Source organism: Mastigoproctus giganteus, chromosome 4 (assembly GCF_048544385.1).
Source record: "Mastigoproctus giganteus isolate SK-2022 chromosome 4, ASM4854438v1, whole genome shotgun sequence".
NCBI lineage: Eukaryota > Metazoa > Arthropoda > Arachnida > Uropygi > Thelyphonidae > Mastigoproctus > Mastigoproctus giganteus.
The window spans coordinates 119,707,400-119,730,726 of NC_143578.1; the positions used below are offsets into that span (position 1 = coordinate 119,707,400).

A 23,327-nucleotide genomic window follows, 5' to 3' on the forward strand; every position below is an offset into this window, starting at 1 on the left:
CACATCATAATATCCTATCAAATTTGTCAGACAAGACTTTCCCTTAACAAACCCATGCTGTGTCTGAATTATTGCTGCAGTCTTGTCTAGATGATCCTGCAATGCATCTTTAACCAGTGACTCCATTATTTTACCCGGAACAGAAGTTAAACTAACTGGTCTGTAATTATTCGTGTCACCCTTCGATCCACCTTTGTGAATTGGGGATACATTTGCACATCTCCAGTCCGTGGGAACCTCCCCTGAGTCCAAGGATGCTCTCATAATTATGGCTAAGGGTTTGCTTAGTTGCTTTGCCGCCTCCTTTAATATAACTGGATAGATCCCATCCATCCCAGGTGCTTTTCTTACGTTTAACTTCAACAATTTCTCTTCCACTTTGCTCTCAGTTATTACAAGATCATTAAGCACCCTGCTACAATTTGATAACCTTCTGCCATTTTCAAACCTTAATAACTCCCCATGTGTGAATGTAGATGCAAAATACTCATTCAGTTTGTTTGCTATCTGAGCAGGATCATCAACAGTCGAACCATCGATGTCAAGTGGACCAATCAGATTCATCCCCTTCATTTTAGAGTTTATATAAGTAAAGAAATCTTTGCTGTTTTTCTTAGCATCTTTTGCCAAGGATTTCTCGTAATCTGCCTTCGCCTGCCGAACCTCCTTTGTGACCTGATTACAGATTAACTTATATCTGCCATAGGCTTCTGTGTCACCCACCGTATGTTTCCGTATGTTCAGGTTATGAACTTCGCTGTTAGAAATGCCATGTGGTGCTAGTATTTGATTAGCCGATTATTTAATTTTATGGATGCGTAATTAAAAACAAAAAAGAAAAGTCGTTTGGTTTTGGAAATGGCTGAACAATACGTATATCGGGGGTGTGGGGGCAGAGCCCCCAGAAAAAAAAAATCCCCCTACTTGGTTTCCCTTGGTTGAGATGGGTGTCCGTTGTATTGGGTGATTTTTTCCTGAAATATTAGTTCGAATTTAATATCTACATCAATAAAATTCTTAAAGAATGGAAACAAACGGAATACAGTTGAACAACAGGAATAAAATCCAAATTATATTATATGCTGATGATCAAGTTATAATTGCAAAATCCGAAGATGAACTACAGATAGCAGTAAATGAACTTAATAAAATAGGTAAAAAGTACGAGATGAAAATCTCCACCTCAAGAACAAAATCAATGGGATTATGTGGAAAAAACATACAAAGAGTCAAAATTGTTATTGATGATAAAATAATAGAACAAACATCTGACTTCACCTATTTTGGAAATTTAACATCAAATGAAGGGAAAGACATCCACACTAAACTACAAAAATATAATAAAATGAATGGAACGATTAAACGCCACTTCGGAAAACAAATGACAACTGAAACAAAATTACGACTGCACAACATCACTTCAAAACCAGCCCTCTTCTACAGCTGTGAGACTTGGGTCATAAATTAGAAATATGCACACAAACTAGAAGCAGCACAAATGAGATTTTTAAGACCGTTATTAGGCTTTACAAGATTAGACCACCAAAGAAATTTAGATATCGGCGAGAAATTAAAAGTAGATAACATAGTAAATGACATAAAACGGTATCAGGAAAAATGGATCAGCCACATAGAAAGAATGAACCCAGACCGGATCCCAAAATTAGCCTTTAACTACAAACCTACAGGCAAGAGAGAGATGTTGGTCGACCAAGACAACGACGGCGAGATCAAGACCACCTCCAAGAGCTACAACAGAACAGGTCTTAAAAGACCTAAGCCGGACCAAGTTCATGATGATGATTGGTTCGAAAATGTTGGGTTGTTTAGAAAATATAATTCGATTGATGAGGTGAGTGGTTTTCTGTCTTTCTAGCATTTCTGTTGACGGGCATCGGCAATTTTCAGCGTGAAATCGTATAGTTATCAATTATTATTCGATTGCTTATGATTTACTTTTTGCTTTGCCTTGGTTAAGTGCAGGAGTCTCTTCAACTGGGTAATTTATTCCTGCAAAATATTAGTGCGAAAGTGTTGGATCTTTTAGCAAACATAATTCGATGATAAGGTGAGTGATTTCTGTCCTTTTAGCATTTCTGCTGATCGACATCAGCAATTTTCAGTGTTATTGCTCGTGAAATCGTCCGGTTATCAGGCGTTGCATGTGGTGAAAATTTTTGTTACAAATAATATGCTAATTACTTGTTTTTTAATGTTCGGGCAGAAAAGCAGGGGATCGGTATCCCCTATCCCCCATCTAGTAATGTACGGGCGAGAAAAATCAAGGGGTCGCACGTGGTGCGAATTTTTTTAAAAAAAAAATTGCCGTATCGCCTTTTCTTTTTCTTCGTTTCAGCTCCGATTTGTGGGGGGAGCGGGGGTTAGGGGGCGGCAGCTCCCACCAAAAATTAAAACAAAAAAAAAAGCATTTGTGTTCACTTGCATCAGCAATTCTCGTTGTTAATGGTCGCGAAACAGTCTAGTAATGTACGGGCAAGAAGAATCAGTAATTGCATGTCGTGTGAATTTTTGTTACGTTTTTTAAAAAATTGCCGTTTTTCCTTTTCTTTTTCCTCATTTCAGCTCCGCTTTTGTGATGTCTCGTGACATATTGCGATCCCCGAATAAATTTTGATTTGCCAGATTGTTAATCTACAATAAAAATTGTTGATTTGCCGTTTCATTTCTATCGTGAAATTTCCTTTTACCGTTTTGCCTTTTTTTTTTTTTTATTCTTTTCAGCCAAAAAAATGGCTGAAAAGAATAAAAATGCTCGTAAAAAATAGCATAGAAAAACGTGCATTTTTGTTTGATTTATTTTTAATAACTGTTCATTTTCCCTTCCTTTTCTTTCGCGAAATTTCGTTTTAAATTACCTTTCCCCCTTTTTTTTCTTCTTTTCGGCTCTATCCGACTTATTCAAATGTCAAGGGACATTTTGTGTTCCCGAAAAACGTGTATTTTTGTAACTTCAATTTTTAAATTTATTGGATTTATCCTGTTTTCAGCAGCCATATTTGTTGCTGTGCTACTGCCATCCGCCGGGCGAGGAGAAGAGGGGGAACGCAGTGAGTGGGCGGAATCACAATCCGTTAATCACTGCTTTCCCCCTCTTCTCCTTGCCGCCATTTTGAAGAGTGCACCATAAACTAAATATTTGCCCTAATTTTTATGATTACATGTTTTGGCCAAATATCTGGATCGTTAACATTAAAATTTAAAGTAAAATTCGAAGTTTCGGGTTTCTCTGAATCGGAATTATTATTATTATTAATATTATAATAATAATACAAGCCAATCACCTGCCTCCCAACGATGTACAAGATCCTGACCAGCTGCATAACCAAGAAGATATCAGACCACTTATAGAGTCAGAACATAATGGTCGAACAGCAGAAAGGATGCAAGCAGAGGAGAAAAGGATGCAAGGAACAATTAAATATAGATGCCGCAGTTATGGAGCAAGCCTACAAGAAGCACCGCAACCTATACACGGCCTACATCGATTACCGCACGGCCTTCGACTCCGTACCTCATAGCTGGCTAATAGAGACTCTGAAGATCTACACGGTCAATCCGATAGTGATAAACTTCCTAGGAGCAATGGAGTACCACCATTAAGGTCGAGAACATCACAACCAGGCCAATCCCCATTAGAAGAGGAATCTTTTAGGGAGATGATCTGGGCCACTGTGGTTCTGTCTAGCACTAAACCTGCTATCCACCGTGCTTAACGGCAGCAAGTATGGATATAACCTCAAAGAAGGAAGAAAGAACCAGTACACCCTCACCCACCTGCTGTACATGGATGACATCAAGCTCCCGAGAAGCAACTACTCCGGATCACCGAAGAATTCAGCAAGGACATCAGGATGGACTTTGGTCTAGACCAGGGGTGGGCACGCATGAGGTCAATGAGAGCCGCATTCCGGTTTTTCATATATTATAAAGAGCCACACCATAGTTACATAGTATTAAATACACAAATTCAAATTTAATTTAATTTAATTAATATGATTACATATTCTACACATCTTAAGTGTATACATATATAAGAAAATATAATTAAGAGAAAGAAAATACAAAATAATTATTTCAAAATTTTAATAATAAAAATGCATTAATTAAAAGTATAACATTTAACGAAGACCTTTGGTGAAATTTTTGAAATTTGGCGTTGTTGTTATTATTTAGGAGCATTAGCAACTAAGGCCATATTGCTCCGGGGATAGGCGGTGGTTATTCCCTGACCTTTCCGCATCCTCAGTATTTGGTGGTGACGGGTTCGAACCCCGGTCTAATCAAGAAGCGTGTACTACACACTGCTGCTCCTGCCCACCTGGCTACGGAGGCGCCGACATTTGGCGTAAAATTTGTTAAAGCTGTTCGCAACAATTCAGTGAGATGATGATTGGTCAACTGTGAACGATATTTCGACTTCACGAACTTCATTGTGGAATACAAAGATTCACAGCAATATGTTGTACCAAAAATTGAAATTAGACCGCTGCAGTTTTCTTTAAATGTGGATATTTTGATTCTGGCAAGAGTTTCCAAAATTCAATTATTGAAGTAGATTTGTGCTGCATTTGCAATGCCTGATCCTCTTTCATCTCTAATAACTCCAATTCCCCAGCCACTTTTTCAACAAGTATTATTTCAGAAATTGGAAATCCATCTTCAATATCACAAATAAATGGGTTCACAAAATATGCAAATGTGATTTCAAATCTTCAAACCTATGTTTGAAATCTGCTTGCAATTCTTCCAATTTTTCTTTGTATTCGTCTAACTTTTCTTCTTTGATATTAATTATATTTGCTTTTACTCGTGGAAAATGATTAAATATTTTGTTCTTAAGATCGTACACAAAAAGCCGAAGTTTAGCTTCAAAACTAAATACAGTTTGTGACAAATCAATAATATTTTTTTCCTTTCCTTGTAAAGCCAAATTAAGTGCTTGCAAATGTTCTATAATGTCTGTAAGGAACATTAAGTCAGAAAGCCAAGTTTCATTTTCTAATTCTGGGTATTTTTTTTTTTTTTTTTTTTTGTAAATGTTAATGATGGGATTTAGGAGTTCCACAAAACGGCCCAAAACATTGTAAGTTGACAGCAATCTTACAACACACCATAGGGATAAATCATTGGGCAATTCATCTGTTTCGTCATTCACTCGCAACTCTTCTAAAAAGTTCTTAAATTGACAATGTGTTTTGGCATTTTTTCTAACTAAATTCACAATTTGCAAAACAATGTTCCACACAATTCCGTATTTGAAGTACTTCGCTATGAGATGCTCGCGGTGAATTATGCAGTGAAGAGGTAAGAAACGTGGAATTTTAGGATCGTTGTTTAAAAGACCAATGAGACCTTGGTTTTACCCTATCATTGCAGGCGCTCCGTCAGTCGCAACACTTACAAGTTTATCACGAGGCAATTCAAACCTGTTCATCACTTCATCAAGCGCATTTCTAACATCTATACCACGAGTTGTTTCGATAAGAGCTACTAGGTCTAACATTTACGTCTGCAGATACATAGCGGACAAAAACGGCCAATTGTGGAACGTCCTGAATGTCTGTAGACTCGTCGAGAGCTAAACTAAATGCTGTACAATTTTTCAAATCACACATCAAACTATTTTCAACATTTTTACTAATTGCACCAATACAACGCTCAGTTGTACGGCGTGACATAGGAACCTGTGCGATCAATTTATGCAGTTTTGTATTATCTGGATCCAAAACTTTAACCACTTCTTCCAAGTTTCTTTCAATAAATTCTCCTTCTCCATATGGACGTTTGGCACGAGAAATATTCCAAGCTATCAAAAAAACTAGCTTCGTTTGCTCTGTCATGTTCGCGACTAAAAGAAGACAAGAGTCCTTGTTGCTTATGAAGACCAGATTGCAAGGACTTAAGTTTCTCTGTTCGCAATTTTGAATTGAGTGGATATTGAGTTGAAAAGTGGGGATGACTTCCTTCGTAATGTCGACGTAAATTACTTACTTTGTAGTTTGCAATTGTAACTTTACAAATAAGACACAATGACTTTCCATTATTGTCAATAAAAGCAAAATTTTCTACCCATTCTTCTTGAAAGTTTCTATTTTCTTGTTCGTATTTTCGTTTTTTGATATTTTCTGAGGTCATGTTATCAAAAAATTTAAATAAATTTAATTCCAAAGTTTGAAATTGAAACTCTTATGGGAGGTTTGGTCACATTTTCTACCCACTCCCGGTGTAGTGTTGCACAAGTCCGCTGATGGTGCCAGCAGTGTAAATGAGCGCAGATTTATTTATAATCAAAATAAAAATAGCAAAATATCTAGACATAAAAAAAAAATAAACATAACATAAAATCCGTATAACAAAATATTAGTTACTTAGTTAATTTAACAAGATTCATTGAAAAAAGTTCTGAAATAATAATAAAAAAAAAACGGATTTAAATTTTCAATGGGAGCCGCACTTAACTCAACGAAGAGCCGCATTTGCCCACCGTTGGTCTAGACAAATGCAAGACCCACACACTGCACCAGAGAAAATTAGTTGGCCGAAACTACCAGCTGCTGACTGGTAAAGAGATCGAAGCTATGACAGAAGGAGAGACCTGCAAATACCTAGGGATAATGCAGGCTCAGCAGTTAGAGCACAAGGAAATAAAGAAGTGCCTGACTGAAAAATATCATCAGAGACTCAGAAGCCTGCTGAAAGCAAAACTGAACGGAGGGAACACCGTTAAAGCCATAAACACCTATGCAGCTCCAGTACTAACATACACCTTCGGGGTCATAGATTGGACTAACACCAAGCTAGAAGATATCATGCGAAAGACAAGGACAATGATGACCACGAGCTGCCAACACCACCCGAAGTCAGCAGTGGAGAGATTAACAATAGCTCGGAAAGAGGGAGGAAGGGGCCTGAGAGAGCAACAGAAAACAGCGATAGTTAACCTGAAAGATTACTTCGAGAACAACACAGCACCACTCCACCAGGCCATAAGGAAGATAGATAAGTGGTATACCCCACTCAACCTAAGCGAGGAACCCCCCTCCCGCCCAAACGGCTCAAGAAACGAAGTTAGAAAGATGGGCAAAGAAGACACTCCATGGCAGACACTACAATGATCAAGATCACACTGATAACAATGCTTCCAATGCATGGCTCACAAGCGGGACGCTCTTCCCCGAGACTGAAGGATTCATGCTGGCCATCCAAGACCAGGTAATCAACACAAGAAACTAGGGGCCCGGGCCCGGAGGCAATTGCCTTGCCTGCCTATATGGTAGCTACGCCACTGGATAAGACTATCTCGCACAACAGACCGGATATAACCTTTGTGGACAAGATGGAAAAGGCTACCTACCTGATTGGCATGGGGGTGCCCAATGTCCAGAAAACTCATGAGGAAAAAATTAGGAAGTACGCGAACCTGAGACATGAGGGCAAGGAGATGTGGCGTATGCAAGAAGTATCGACCATCCCGATCATCGTGTCAACTACCGGTATGGTTCCAAAGACTCTACATAGCAGCCTAGCAGCAATATGTCTCCCAGAGAACATCTACAAGGAACTCCAGAAAGTCGCAATCCTGAACATCTGTAGGATAGTCAGAGATTTCCTCGACCAACAGTAATACCAGACATTACAACCACTGTGTACTTGGTAGCAGTACCCGTCACGAAGTGGAATCCCCCAATCAGGGAGAAATAATATAAGAGCAACAATAATAATAATAATAATAATAATAATAACAACTGCAACTTCTGGTGACATTATGGTGAGGCCAGTTTCATCTTCAGAGATATATCAGTTTCTTCAAACTTATCTTGTTGTACTGTTCGTTCTTCAGTGTTCTCCTTTGAAGTAGAGGTGCTCGAGATGCTTTTTTTTTGCTTCGTCAAAACTTTCCATTCTTTGTTTCTTAACAGTTGCTGTTGGTGGTACTGAAGTCAGAAATTTGTTCAGTGATCCGGCTAATTTATGTTCGATCTGTTCTCGTTGTAATCGTCTTTTTCTATTTTTAACTCCAGATAACTTCTTTGACGTTTTTTTCCGACATCTAGGGTTTAAATTACATATTATCTAAGAAAATATTGTATATACTTTTTTCAACAAAATATTTTTTTTTTTCACAAAATGCATCATTTTTGCAACAAAAAATATCTTTTTTTACAAAATATAAAATTTTACATACAGAATTTGTTTTATAAATTCCGGGAAGTAACTTGCACTTTGTTTCAACACGATACGACTTATTTTATTTATTTATATTTAAGAATAATAGGTATAATTGTGAAGAACCAAAGAAATACAAGTGAACAGTCGTAGGGTTAACTATCGAATGCCTTTCTTATACTTTAACACATGTTTAAATCTATCCCCGAACTAAAAATCATACAATGCCAGTTTTATTGTCTTTATGTCATTCTTCGGTATAATCCAAACATCGTTATCGAGCGCTAAGACATTCAGCAATGTTGCGGGTCCGGCGCCAGCTGCCCCGGTCTACGAAAGTGTTGCTTGCACAACGCGGCTATATCAACGCGACTACATTCAAATTTTCAGTTCGTCATTACACACATTGGGGTGGCCTGGCACGTGGCATTATTCGTATTACTGAAAATAGCCAAAACAAAAGTCATTTCTGAGAATGCGGAGTGCGTGGATCACATCGACACCTGATATAGACGCACTTAACATGTTCAAACCTGCTTTGAGGCACCACTCATGAAGCCGTACGTCAAAGCAAGGCGGCTAATCGGTTGTTGAGTTTACTGTTCATTTTTTATTGCCTTACTGTTTATTTTAAGTCGTGCAATCTATGTAGTCTATTGTGTTTAGTGTCAAACGGCACCAGGGGTTTCCCCCCCCCATCTCCGTGTAATATACATCGTAGGTGTGAAACAGAACACTATCAACGCCAGAGGTTTAAAAGTGTATGGATTATGTATATGTGTAGTGTCGTGTATCGTTGTTCTTCTGATCATTTACCCGCTGGGCCCCTAATGGGACCCAACGTTACCCACACTCCGCCCAGTGGAGGCAGACCAGGTACACGAGTATTATAGTTATTTACTCTGGCAGGTCCTGTCACCTAATTTCCTGAGATTTCAGTGGCTAGGACCTTAAAAAAAAAACAGCTATATATAGGGGTCAGCCAAAAGGAGTACTACTTTTGCGATTTGATGTCATTAAGTTTTGGGTGTAGAGCTCAAGCAATTTAACAATGATTCGAACGCTAGTAGTTGTAAGTTAGAAGGGGGAGAGAAACTGAAGACTAAGGGAAAAAGACAGATATGTCTTTTTCCATTAGGTTAGGAAAAAGCCTAATGGCAGCAGCTGAACTCTGCTGGTGGTTGTATCCCACCTGGGACAGCATTCCACAGCATGCCAGCTAGGAACAGCCAAACGCATGGATGACCTTGTGGTCCATAAGGTTCCCATGGCCATCCATTCAGCTGGTGGAGAGGCTGGAATAGAACATGCACCTTATATCATTCGCTCACACACATTTTTTTTTTTTTTTTTTTACATTTTATAGTTTGTTTGTTTTTTCTCCTACGTTTCAAGGCAACATTTTATAGTTTTTACATTTTACAACTTTATACTTTTTTTTTCTTCTTCTTTTTCCATTCATCCATCATTCTCATTCACACCAGAGAGGGGGTGACTTATTAAACAAGCAAAACTGACACCAAGCTGTCAAAATCCCGCCTGTCCAATTATTGCTTTTAAAATAATTTAATGCTTGTTTAACCATTGCTTTAAAGACAAAGCAACAATTTAAACAGGCAAATAATTTAAAGAAAATACACACACAATTTAAATGACGTACAAATAATTAAAAAAAAAGGGAAAAAAACACATTTATACTAACAATTATACTAATTTTTTTTTTTTTTGTGAAATCTATGTAGCAAAGTTTTACTTCATGAATAAGAGCATTGCATAAAAATTTACTATTATTTATCGTCTTGAAATGGCGCCCCTCCTGATTAGGCGCCTTTGTGCGGGGCACACCTGCACGGGGCGGCCTTGACTGGAGGATCCTACTCTGTACTCCTCAGGCGACTCCTTCCCTAACCATCAATAGAAACAGGTTGCACATGGCCGATAGATTTCTCCATGGGCAAATGCTGATAGTTTCATACAGTGGCGGACAAAAAACCATCACCTTAAAAAAAAAGTAACATTTGTAGTGAACGTATAAGATAGTTTAATTACAGTAATTTTGTTTGTCGCAAAGCAAAGGGATCGCATCAGATGACGCTTCTATTGCATCAGATAGTAATTGCAAGGTATTGCAACAGCCCTTTCTATAAACACGGCGTTGGAAGCGTATACACACTCATTAGTATCCTCTTTTGCGGAGGTGTAAGCATGGCTCCATATGTTCAGTTAACACCAAGAAAAAAAAGTGTAGCTGTTGCTCTGTCCTAGGAAGGGCTTTCTACGTGTGCTATCGCTGATAAAATAGGCTGCCACAAGTCAACAGTATCCCGTGTGCCGAAATTAAAGCGTGAAACCGGTGATGCGAAGAGACGTAAAGAGACCTAGATCAGGCGTAAGAGAGTGACTACGCCTTCCCAAGATTGATATTTGAAACGGCTATTATTATTATTATTATTATTATCAATTTATTTCTCTGTTGAAGAGACACCCCTGGGACAGCCATTGACTAGAAGGGTGAGAGTTACATAAAGTGTGAAGCGTACCCATGAGCAAAAAGTTACAAAGTTCATGGGACGTTCACCCTGAAAGGCTGAATACAGAATTTTGGAATATATGAGTAATTATGATTTTATAATAGAATATTTAAATTTTTATTATCTTTGAACATCATAGAACATTTAAAATTTTGACACCTTGGGTTGGCATCTAGAATACAGAGAATATATAGTTAAAAGGGATCAAAATTAAATGCAGTTTTTGAGCCGAGTGGCTATGCACTACAGTTGCACGAGACGATAGGATTCAGCAAAGACTTGCAATCTGTAGGCTTTTTCGTTACACAGCTTTTCTGGTTCAATTCTTAGTTGATTGAAGAGTTCTATTGTGTTTGCTGGAAAAAAGCTACTTAGGCTGTCCAGGTTTTTTAATTTGCTTTGAAGAGGATGTCTTGTTTCAGCAATCCTGGTGGCTTCTCGAAGAGAGTGAAACAAGCCGTCAATACTGCGAGCGTCTAATCTTCCTGTTAGCAGGAAGATTAGATTAGAATCTTCCTGTGGGCTAAAGTGAAAGTGTTTCTTGTGTTAACTGTCTGTTTCCAGGAAGATTGGAAAGTAGGATGGCTCTAGAGATAGTAAATGGGTGATTCGAGATCCTGTTCAGCCATCTCAAGAGCCAGTATTCAATACTTAGGAAAGCTTTCAGGTTGTTCGGTGGGACAGAGGACCAAATCTGTGAAGCATTCAGTGGGATGGGAAGTATACATTTCAAGATATACTTTTTAACAAGATCTGGGTTTCTAATGCCAATTGACTCCTGTTTGGCAGCCTAGAGTGCTGCATGCCTTCGTAATCACCATGCTAGTGCTCTAAAACTGGACTTTGAGATGGCCTCTGGTGTTGAAACAAGTGCACAAACAATCCAAAGACGGCTTTCGGAATGTGTTATGTTGTTATTTGGTTTTTAGGAGCATTAACAACTAAGGCCATATTGCTCCGGGAATATGCGGTGGTCATTCCCTGACCTTTCTGCATCCTCCGTATTTGGTTTCGGAATGTGTGTGTGTGCATGCCTACTGGCCCAAGAAGAAGAAGCCTTTGTTGACCCAACAAATGAGGAAGAAGCGACTTACTTTGGCTAAAACGCATGTTTCATGGACAAAAGAGCAATGGGACACCATCATCTTTTCTGACGAATCGAAATTCAACCTGCATGGCTCGGATAGGAAGCGATACGTCAGAAGTCGAAAATCGGAGGCATACCATCCTGACTGCATGACAACGACTGTAAAGTTCCCCGACAATCAGATGGTCTGGGGATACATAACAAGCAAAGGGGTGGGACGAATTAAATTTATTAACGGAACGGTGAATGCAGAAATCTACACTGCTATCTTGGAGGAGTGCCTGAAACCCGTTATTAGAGATCACCACACAGACGTCCAAAACTGCATTTTGGACGTCTGTGTGGTGACAGGACTCAGCAAAATTGGTAAGTTTTATGCTATTTAGATTTAATGATGAGTTTGTCTTCTTGTCTCACAAGGCTTAAAACATACTTACACCAATGTTTCCCCCCCCTTAAAGTAAAGTCACACCTCAGAAATGCTGGACTGCCTCGGCAACGGTTCAGAGTTGAACCCTATTGAAAACTGCTGGTACATAATGTCGTCTAAAATTTCTCAGAAAAAGCCAACAAGTGAGATTCAGATGGAAGAGAGCATTGTACGGGTGTGGTACCGCGAAATTGGGCAACCGTATATCCAGAAGTTGATTAACTCTATGCCTGATCGTAAAAACTGTAATTGCAGCTCGAGAAGGAACAACAAAATATTGAGGACTTATTTTTCTGATTTACACAGTACATAACACTATTACGTTAACTTGTCATTTTAGTTGTCCACGTATATGCAATAAAACGTATGTTTGGTTGTCATGATTGCAATTTGTATGATTTTTCATATTTCCATTAATTACGCATTTTACCCTTTGGGAAGATATTTATGGCGATTAGGTATATCAGGTGGAGTCTTTTTATTGGATTTCATTCACAGAGATATATATCCCATCTAACAAATGCATTTCGAACATTTCTGCAACCCACAGTGCAGCTCAAAACACATTATTTGCAAAATTCACAAGTGATGCAGTTTTTTTTTTTTCCGCCACTGTATACAATCAGTAACCGATATGTTTACCAGATACACTAAAGCCGTCCCTTTGAAAGAACTATCAATACGCAGAAGTAATTTTGAAGTAAATATTATGCCGCCACGACTGCAGTTATTCTATCCTTAGGGGAATAAGAAATAAGGTAAAGTAAAACATCCCTCTCACAATATATTCTGATGGAAGAATGAGTCAAATCTGGAGCTACACTCCCTCATACCCGTAAAACTATTTCTGTGAGATTCCTCATACACCTAGTGAAATCTATACTACGACGTGTCCGGGCTGTAATTTAAGCAAAAGGCCCTCCTAGATACGAAATAAAGGTGTCCAATTTTTGGCCAGTGAGTGTATTATGTTTTATCCCATTTATAAAAGTGAACATTTTACCTTCTTTATTGCTTACATTTTAGAGTAACCTCTAAAATGGTGATCAACAGGAATATATTAAAAAAAAAAAAAAAAATGAAATGAAACATCAGGCTTGACTGTAACTAACCGGAAAGCATAGAAATACGAATTTCCCATTTGCGTGTTGAAATACACGTATGCCACAAAACGAGAGGAAGTCAAATGACACATATTTGGTAATCTCTTTTTATTTTTATTCATTCATGTTAGTACTTGAATTTTTATTCATGTACTAATTAAGTGTCCTTCGTGCAACTTAGCACGATAAATCACCCTTGGCACTCGTTTGGAGGGAACTGGATTCTATTCCTGTCGGAAACAAAGAATTCCTTAAAGTGTTCAATCTGCAAGCTGCATCAGCCGATTTCTTCATATTGGGGGCCTATGACCATGTGGGCAGCTCTATTGTGTTATGCGCCCACTCTCCCCTCCAAAATATTAAAACTTGTAAAACGTTTTACAAAACATAGCTTCCCACAGATTTTTGAAAACAATCATTTTTAGTACTATCCGACTTTTTGTGTTGCTTTCTTATAAATCTTCCTCAACATTAAACAATAATATTGTTAAATATTGAGGAAGATTATTATTAAACGCTATTATTACATAATAACAATATTATTGTTATTATGTAATTACATAATATTCATTTACATAATATCCCATAATAACAATATTATTATTATGTAATAATAGCGTTGGATTTTCGACTTATTTCTTAAGTCGAAAATAAGTTTAGTCACGAAAAAAAAAAAAAATTTAAATATAAAGGTTGATCAAAAATAATGAAACTCTATTTTGAAAAATGCATAATTAATGTTATCGAGCTGTTTTCATGGTCTGCATTGTATCTGCTTTGGCACCTAACCAAACAAAGAAAATCGAGGGTACCTGCTTTAGGCCCCTTCAATCGGGAATGTAATTAGCAGATCTCAAGCAGAGGGAACAGAGTTTTCCACACGCACATGCAAATCAGCGTGTGAACACACACATACAAACAAAAGGCACTTGACCTATTACGATTATCCGCCCAATATAGGATATGACTAAGAAAGGAAGCGGAATTACTTCCCTACACACTTGGTCATCATGTTATACCACTAGTTAATTAGCAGCAGAAACAGCACTGAATAGAAAAAAAAAACATTTTCTGTTTATATTCCGGCACGACAACCAAGTCAGCAGAATTTACAATAAATCGTCAATACAAATATTCATCGTATTTAGTAGTCACGGGCTTGAACCCCGGTCCACTCAAGGAACGAGTGTTGTGCACACTCTCTCCTGACCACTGGGCTACGTCAGGCCCGAAGATTGTATGTGTAAATTATATGGGTCCAGCATTCGTAAATCAAAAGGAAGAAGGTTCCTTGATGGGCACTTGAAAATACAACGACCTGAATCACTTTGAGAACCAATGATATAGGATGTTGTAATCAGAGGCATATTATTATTATTAGCCATGTGGTGCAAGGAAGAGCGAGGCTTTGCTGCACCGGCCAAAAAAATATAATAAAATTCCCGAGTTACCCTGTGAGAGAGAGAGGAATGATGATATCCAGCTCAGGACCCTGGGTTTGCCAAGCCCCTACTCACCAGATGTGAGCCCCTGGCATAACTAGGGTATGGAGAGTAACCCCGGCCACAGGTGCCGAATTGATTTAAAGACAGTAACAGAATTCATAATAATGTAATTTAAAAATATGACAGTCGTTATTACCTGAATCAATTATCATAAAAGTACCACTCATGGATAAACATTTAATAATTATTATTTTTATAATTTAATTAATTCAAAAGTATCGATTAATATTACAACAGAACTATAACGTAATTATTTTTAAGAAAACAAAAATATATTTTTGATATTTGGCCATGGCTTTTAAAATTCATTGCTTCTGGTTTTCCATTTAGAAGTACTTAGGTGTGATACATCTCTCTCTCTCTCTCTCTCTCTCTCTCTCTCTCTCTCTCCTTTACGTTTTTTTTTTTTTTTCTCTCTCCCATCTAGACACAAATGGCGTATTATCATGAGCATAGGTCCTGGTGCAACTGCAGCACAGGGTGATGGTACCGCCAATGCCTACATCTTTTTTCTAAGTTTTTGTCAGTTTTATAACTCGATTGTGATTCTGAAATCGATCCGACTGAGTCTTCTGTCTTGCCATGTATCGCCCGGGCCAAGTCTACCTGAAATTTCATTACAGAACAAGGGCTACCAGACTTTACCTTCTGATTTCTTCAACTCGACTACTGCTGATTGCAATCCCCTGACTAAGCTACATGACGACTGCTGAATGCATTATTCCGGGTGTGTTTTTATTTTATTTTTTCTTGTTTGTTTTATTTGTATGTTTTTATTACTTTTATTTAATTACTTACCATTTTTACAATTTGATTTTTTCTATTTGCTTGCATACATTGCTTTGTTTTTTTTAGTTTTATTATTTTAATATATATATATAGTATTATTAATATTAATTATTATTATTATTTTATATTTTTTCTTTATTTTTTTATTATTTTGATTTTTATTATTTTTATATATGTTTTTTAAATTTTTTTATTATTATTATATTATTAAAATTATTTTGTTATTGTTATTTTTTTAATTTCTTTCTTTTTTTTTTTTTTTTTTTTTTGCTGGTACCACCCGTTTGGGCTCCCAGTGGTACGGGATCTGCTGGCATCCACTGGAATTGATTTTTCCCTCAGTGGATGTGGGATTCTTACCTCGTCACTTTCGTTTGCCTTTAGCCAGCGGGTAGTTGATTGCTGGCACAAACTTCCATCTGTCTTTTTGGAAGTCGATAGCTTAAATAAATTCAAGGAAGAAGTGGACAAACTTTTGGAGCGAATGGATGGGAGAAATGGGAAGTTGTTTTTTTTTTTTTTTTTTTTTGCTGATGCTGTATAAGCTTGCTTTCTTGCATCATACGCCTCTACTAATGCTTGACAATACGCGTATTGTTGTGGTCCGCCTCTTCGTGGCGTGGACGGGTACTGGGGAGCAGCCATCCTGATGATCGCTGCTCCCTAGTAGCTAAGTGACCAGATACAACAAAACAAGACACTTCACAAACATAACATCATACAGAGCTCTGTATTCATCACAGTGTACCTGTACCAGGGCGGTTGGGGTCGAACTAACATTTAAGTGCCGCCGTATATAAGACACAACACACGTCCACAGTTTTTGAATTTCAAGTTAAAATTTAGCTAAATATCACCGTTTGGATTTTGCAATTTTTAACTTACAATTTTTCCTAGCCAACTGCCTTTTTTATGGTCAGGAAAAAGTTTTATCCCTTCAACAGTTTAGTCCAAAAACGTAATTGTATACAGTAATTATTAAACGGCTGTAAACAGATTTTATTTTCCAGAAAAAAACTATTCTGAGTCAACGAACTCTTGCTCTCGGCTTTAGAACATACACATGGGTAAAAGTGAAGAGCAGAAAAATACTTCTAGCGATCTCAACTTATACATTACCGAGTAAGCAATTTAATTTAAATATGTATGATATTATGATATCACATTATTCAAACCAGTGCGGATTTCAGATTTGTTTCAATGCTGAGTCCAGTACAGCCGGAATAAAGCGACCGGACCGACTCTAGATAAAGTGTAAAGTGTGTTTGGTGTCATGCGGCACCAGGGGTTCCCCCATCTCCGCGTTGCTTGCATTGTGATGGGTGTGCCAGTTTACTGGAAATGCCAGAGATTCAAAAGTGTATGGATATTGTACATGTGTAGTGTCGTGTACCGTTGTTCATCTGGTCATTTAGCCGCTGGATCCCTATTGAGGCCCAACGTTGCCCCACTTTCGCCCCGTGGAGGCAGACCAGGAAACACCAGGAGACTAAGATTTACTCTGGCAGGTCCTGCCACCTAATTTCCTGAGATTTCAGTGGCTAGGACCTTTAGAAAAAAAAAAGAAGGAGCATATCTTTCACTACCGACTCTAGGTAGTGAAAGATATGCACCTCTCCCGGCCCCGAACTCCTAATAACAGAATAGAGTTCAAATTTTTAAGTGATAACAAAAAAACACACAGCCTTGTCCATGAAGAATTTTACGCTTTGGTTTAAAATGCTTTATGGACAAAGTGTATACTGTCTCTACTGATCTGAGACTATATACCCCCACATTGGCAGGCGCCTCCGTAGCCAGGTGGGAAGGAGCACAGTGCACAGCACACGCTTCTTGATTAGACCGGGGTTCGAGCCCGTCACCACCAAATACGGAGGATGCGGAAAGGTCAAGGAATGACCACCGCATATCCTGGAGCAATATGGCCTTAGTTGCTAATGCTCCTAAAAACCAATCAATCACTAATCACCCACATTGGCTGCCTCAGCCGAGTGGTTTCGCCCAAAGGTATATAAGTAACATTCTTTAAGTGACAGTGGTTCGAGCTTGCGTGATTACTAAATACGGTGCTATTTCTCAGTGGCGCGTTATCCTATAGGCAAAAAAGACACCTGCCTAGACATCTGATCAGAGGTGGGCCCCAAAATTACTGTTTCAAAAACCAATTTATGTTTTTTACTAATATTTTAAGTGATTTTTATCGGAAACTGAACTTTCTACCTGCCAATTGGCTAAAACATGCGTTTTAGCCAATTAACTTTACTTTAAGATTAATTTTAAAATTACGTATTTTTTCCAAAATGGTTTTACCGATTTTGATGAAATTTTATATTTAGTTCTTGGTGATTCCCTTCTACCCCCCCCCCCCCTATCTTCAGGGTAATTCAGAAATTTTTTTTTCGGCTGGTGCAGCATAAGCCTCAGGCTTCCTTGCACCATGTGGCTAATAATAATAATTAACAGGCCATGCTGATAAAACATTCAACGTCTTAATGATAAGCTGATACGAATCAAAACCGACTATTTGACACACTTGGGTATCATGTCGTTAGTTTTAAATCATCACCTCCTATTGCTTGATTGAGAGGCATTTCCGAGGGGACTACAATCAGACTGTATTCCATTGTGCAATGTGTTCCGTCAGCAGCAAAAGCTCACGCGGTACAACATAATACCCCGTTTGATAACATGCACGTTTTTCCACTTTTGGAGATGTTTGGGAAACATGTCAGATAATGCGTTTTTATTTTGATGCAATTCTTAAATTTCGCATATCTGAACTGCTATAAATTCACAAATTAATGGTTTCCGTATTAAAAAAAGAGATCCTGCCAACTGAAAAAGCAAAATCAAAATGTTAATACCAAACCTTACCAGTTAATTATGTAAAATTACATAAAGTGAAACGTAAACATACGCGGAATGTCAAGCACTGATTACACGCTGACCCAATCGTAATTACAATGTAATGTTAAAAAAAAAAAAAAAAAAAAAGCGAGTGTTTTTGACATTTCCAAATGTTTTTTTTTTTTTTTTTGGTAGCTGTTAATTAAAATAAACGATAAATTTTTGTAAGGTAAACATACATCCAACTCATAACGCGGCCACGCTGGTCCTATTCCACATGACGTATCCTCGGACTGCACTGGTCAGCTTACCAAATACAGTAGTCCTAAAGATCGATTAATATGTTGAACAGTTCACTCAACGAGATGGAGGGGGCGGATTAGTTCTTGTGAATATTCAAGATTATTTTAATGATTAAGAAAGAAACTTTAGAGAGGCAGGTAATTACGTTAGCATAACACAAAAGGGTCTAGAGAGGGAGAGAGAAACAGCCATAGGAATGAGCCACAGAAATAATAGCATTACAATATACAGGCTTACCTGATTCTCAGATCGTCAGCTTCGGACTTCCATTTCTCTGCCGATAACTGTAACTTGGCTTTATCCTTGGCTGTGTCATCAAGAAGCTTGCGGACATCTGCCAGCTCCTGTTCGTAAATAGACTTCATGTTGTTCACTTCCCGAGTGGTGGTTTCTTGCGTTGTCCGAACCTGCACCAGAAGACGGCTATTCTCCGATTCCAGATGCCGAACACGGTCGATGTAAGCCGCGAGCCGGTCATTGAGTTGCTGTAATTCTTCCTTCTCTTGTATGCGTGATAGTCGGGCTGGACTGAGCGGAGACCTCGGTCTATCGCCCGAGCTTGTTGTCACATGAGGACTAGGACTACGAGACTGATGGCTTACCGTCGTACTAGCCAGTGTTCTTCGTGTAGTCGCTTTACTTGCCATAGTCCAATTAGGGTTAACTTTTTTTCACTATATAAAGTGAATTACACTCAGTTATAGCACAACCGTCTCTCGTAAACCTTCCACGGAAACTCACAGCTGCGCTGCTGACAACTACGAAACAGCATGCTACTTGGATAAAGCGCCACCCAACGGACATAAGGAATCACCAAGTTAGACTTTCCGAAAGTGATCACTACATCTAATAATCAGGGTGGGAAATTAATGCTCTATCTTCAAGAAATATACACTGAGCTTTGCCGCAAAAATATATTAAATATGCACAATCACTTTAAGGTGGTATATGCGAGTAATCTATTAATATTTTGCTATTTATAAGTAGGAATACAGAAAAAGTTAAAAATATGCAACAAGAAAATACACTGCTAAAGCACAGTGAATAATATTAATAAATTAATTAATTGTTCAATAAGTTTTGTCATAGCTGAAATTATGAGGCCTAAATAATTTTTCAGTCTAGTAGACGTCTGTAGAAGTCTGTTCTCAAAATAATCAGAAGAAAAATGAAAAACAAAACAACACTGTTAAGGATTGTCATCACCAGCAAATACATTCATCATCATTGGCTTATGACCAGCTACCTTATACCTAATTGGGCTAACAGCCAATGCTGTAGTCGTAAAATTAGCAGAAGGTATACTCTGTGAATGTTAGGTATACAGAGTATACTGTGCTTATCAATCGAATTCCAGAGGGTATACGGCGTATACCCATATGTGTATATATATATATATATATATACACACACACACGGCATATTTACTTACATATACAGGGTGTTTCAAAAGTAATAGTTAAAAATTTAAAGGTGAAAAGTACAAACTAAAATAAGCAAAAAAGTCCCAGTGAACTTCGTTCCGCAAATGAACCGTTTTCGAAAAAATGCACATTTTCTGTTAAGGTCCGCCACTGACTATGGGAGCACTAGTTTAGCAAAAAAACTGTGAATCCTTTGCTGAGGGCGGTTTTATTAAACATAACATAAGATATATAATGCATTTTTAATTTTTGGTTTCAAGCCCACAGGATTTTACAGATATTACATATTACAGGATGTTCTTTCTAACACCCTTTCCTCAACATCAAGTGTTATGCTTCTGGGCCTACCTGCTCGTGCTCCATGTGAGAAGCGCCCATGTTCTCTAAGGAGTTGATGTACCTTGATGAATGTGCGCCTGTTGGGCTGCCTTCGGCGGGGAAATGCTTCTTGGTACAAACGTGCAGCCTCGAGGGCACTGCCGTTGGCTTTACCATATATGAAGTGCATGTCCGCATACTCTTCGTTGCCGTAACCTCTTTCCATGTTGACTATCCTTTGACAAGTACTAGTATGCCTGCTACGTATGCTTTCACTAGAGGTGAAGTAAACTCTGGCAGTGGGCTAGATGATTTTGTAATAACTGAGAGGGAAGTGGAGCAGAAATTGTTGAAGATAAACATAAAAAAGGCACCCGGGGTGGATGGAATCTATCCAGTAAAGGAAGCAGCAAAGGAAGTAAGCAAACCCTTAGCCATGATTATGAGAGCTTCCTTGGACTCAGGGGAGGTACCCATGGACTGGAGATGTGCAAATGTGACCCCAATCCACAAAGGAGGATCAAAGGGAGACACAAGTAATTATAGACCTGTGAGTTTAATTTCTGTTCCAGGAAAATTAATGGAGGCACTGGTTAAAGAAGTACTGCAGGATCATTTAGACAAGACTTCAGTTATAGCTCAGACACAGCATGGTTTTGTTAAGGGAAAGTCTTGCCTGACCAATTTGATTGGATACTATGATGCAGTCACAAAAGAACTGGATGCAGGTAATAACTTTGATATTATATATATGGATCTTAGAAAGGCTTTTGATACTGTTCCACATGGGAGACTGCTGCACAAATTGGAGCAGTGTGGCATTACAGTCAAAATGCTGCTGTGGATAAAGGCATGGTTGAGGGGGAGAAGACAGAGTTGTAATCAATGGACACTGCTCATCGTGGACTAATGTTATTAGTGGAGTATTAGGTCCATTATTGTTTTCTGTATTTATAAATGATATTGATGATGGTATATCAAGCTTAATGTCCAAGTTTGCAGACGATACAAAGGTTGGCAGGGTTGCTAAGGACACTACTGACGCTATGCTGCTGCAACAGGATCTGGAAAGTTTGAGCAGATGGGCTGAGAGGTGGCAAATGAAGTTTAACATTGACAAATATAAAGTACTACATATGGGAAGATGTAAACCCAGAGTAACGTATCAACTCTGTGGTACTACACTGACAGTGGTAGAGAATGAAAAGGACCTGGGGGTAATTGTGCAGGCACATATGAAGTTCTCTGCGCAGTGCAGACGGGCTGCAAGAGTAGCTCATGGTGTCTTGTCAATAATATACAGCAATTTTTTTTTCTAGCAGGGATAAGGAGGTGATTAGCCCCTTGTATGTGGCAATGGTCAGGCCACAACTTGAGTACTGTATACAGGTCTGGAGGCCTCATTTTAAGAAGGATGTAGAGCTGCTGGAACGAGTACAGAGAAGGGCAACAAGATTAGTGAATGGAACAAAGAGGTGTATAAAGCCTTGAATGGTTTGAGCATGCTCAATGCCGATGGGATCCTTCCTCTTGCTCAGAATAATCACCTGAGAGGGCAAAAATTCAAATTGAGGAAAGACAGATGTAGGATAGATGTGCGGAAGTTTGCCTTTAGCCAGCGGGTAGTTGGTTGGTGGAACAGACTTCCATCCCTTGTCGTGGAAGTTGATAGCCGAAATAAATTTAAGGCTCAGCTGGACAGGTATTTCGAACGAACTGAGGGGTGAAATGGGAGAGGGTTTTTTTTTTTTTTTTTTTGGCTGATGCTGCATAAGCTTGCTTTATTGCATCATATGCCTCTACTAATGCTAATTCAGTGACTCCCCTCCCCCCCTTGCCATAAACTTTGCTTGGCTGACTGTGAACTCCTTACCTATGCATCCTACGGAATTACTAATGACACCATCGTCTCCGGTGCCCCCCCCCCCCGACCGAAGCCCTTCTGGGAAGTGATCCTGCTCTGGGAGATTTTCACACTAGACTGTCCCCCCCCCTTTAGTGACTGAGGTGGGATAGCCCAAAATTTCAATAACCATCTGCGTGCCCCCAAATTCAACCACGGATTTGTGTAGGGCATCGTCCGACAGCATTTTCAGTGCCCTACCAGATCATCCCAACATATCCTCGATAAACCGAACTGTCCCGGTTATCCGGAATTCGCGGAATGGAAGGGAAAACAGAAAAAATTATGGAACTCTTGACGCAATTACAAAGCAACGACCTCGACATTATTGACGAGACAGAAGAGATGGAGGACACCCGACCAGGGGCCTCCCAAACCAAGCGAAAAAATTACAAGCGAGTGACCCGCTCCCAGACTGAGGCTAGAAAGCAGTCTGACCCCACAGCATCTCAAAGGAAAACAAATCACGACGACAAACAACAGGAACCACCCCTGAACCACACTCATTCAGAGCGCTCTGTCTATGAGAAAACACTCAATTTAAAAACGGCCCTTGAAAATATATTCAAAGGGATCCCTAACAGGGTCTCCTCCGGATCGAGATCTCAAATTGTGGCAATATTTCACAAAATTGAGACAATTCTCCATTACACATACTTAGAAAGTGAGAGAATAGCCACACGGCTACAAACCTATATGGAATACGGGGCAAGGCAAATACCACAGCGGGCCCCGACATATTCAGAAGCCCTGAGGACCCAACAGCAACGGAAACGCAACAGACAACAACAACGCACCAGAAGAGGAAGACGCTCCTACCAACACCAAACCTGGTGATACTCAGACCGAAAGAAACAGGAAGAAAAACCGAAAGAAAAACTCAAAGCAAAAGTAATAAAC

At 38.8% G+C, this 23,327-nt stretch overlaps 1 protein-coding gene across 2 annotated transcripts in view; it reads right to left on the reverse strand.

Moving 5' to 3' along the window:
- LOC150087021 (lamin-like) overlaps nucleotides 1-19,506 on the reverse strand; it is a 328,582-nt gene extending 309,076 nt beyond the window's left edge. For both annotated transcript variants that reach the window (XM_090372908.1, XM_090372909.1), the window contains exon 1: nucleotides 19,020-19,506. In XM_090372908.1, the coding sequence (XP_090229034.1) occupies nucleotides 19,020-19,429 (410 nt within the window). In that variant the 5' untranslated portion in view covers nucleotides 19,430-19,506. The remainder of the gene's footprint in view (nucleotides 1-19,019) is intronic.
- Nucleotides 19,507-23,327: the final 3,821 nt, after the last annotated feature.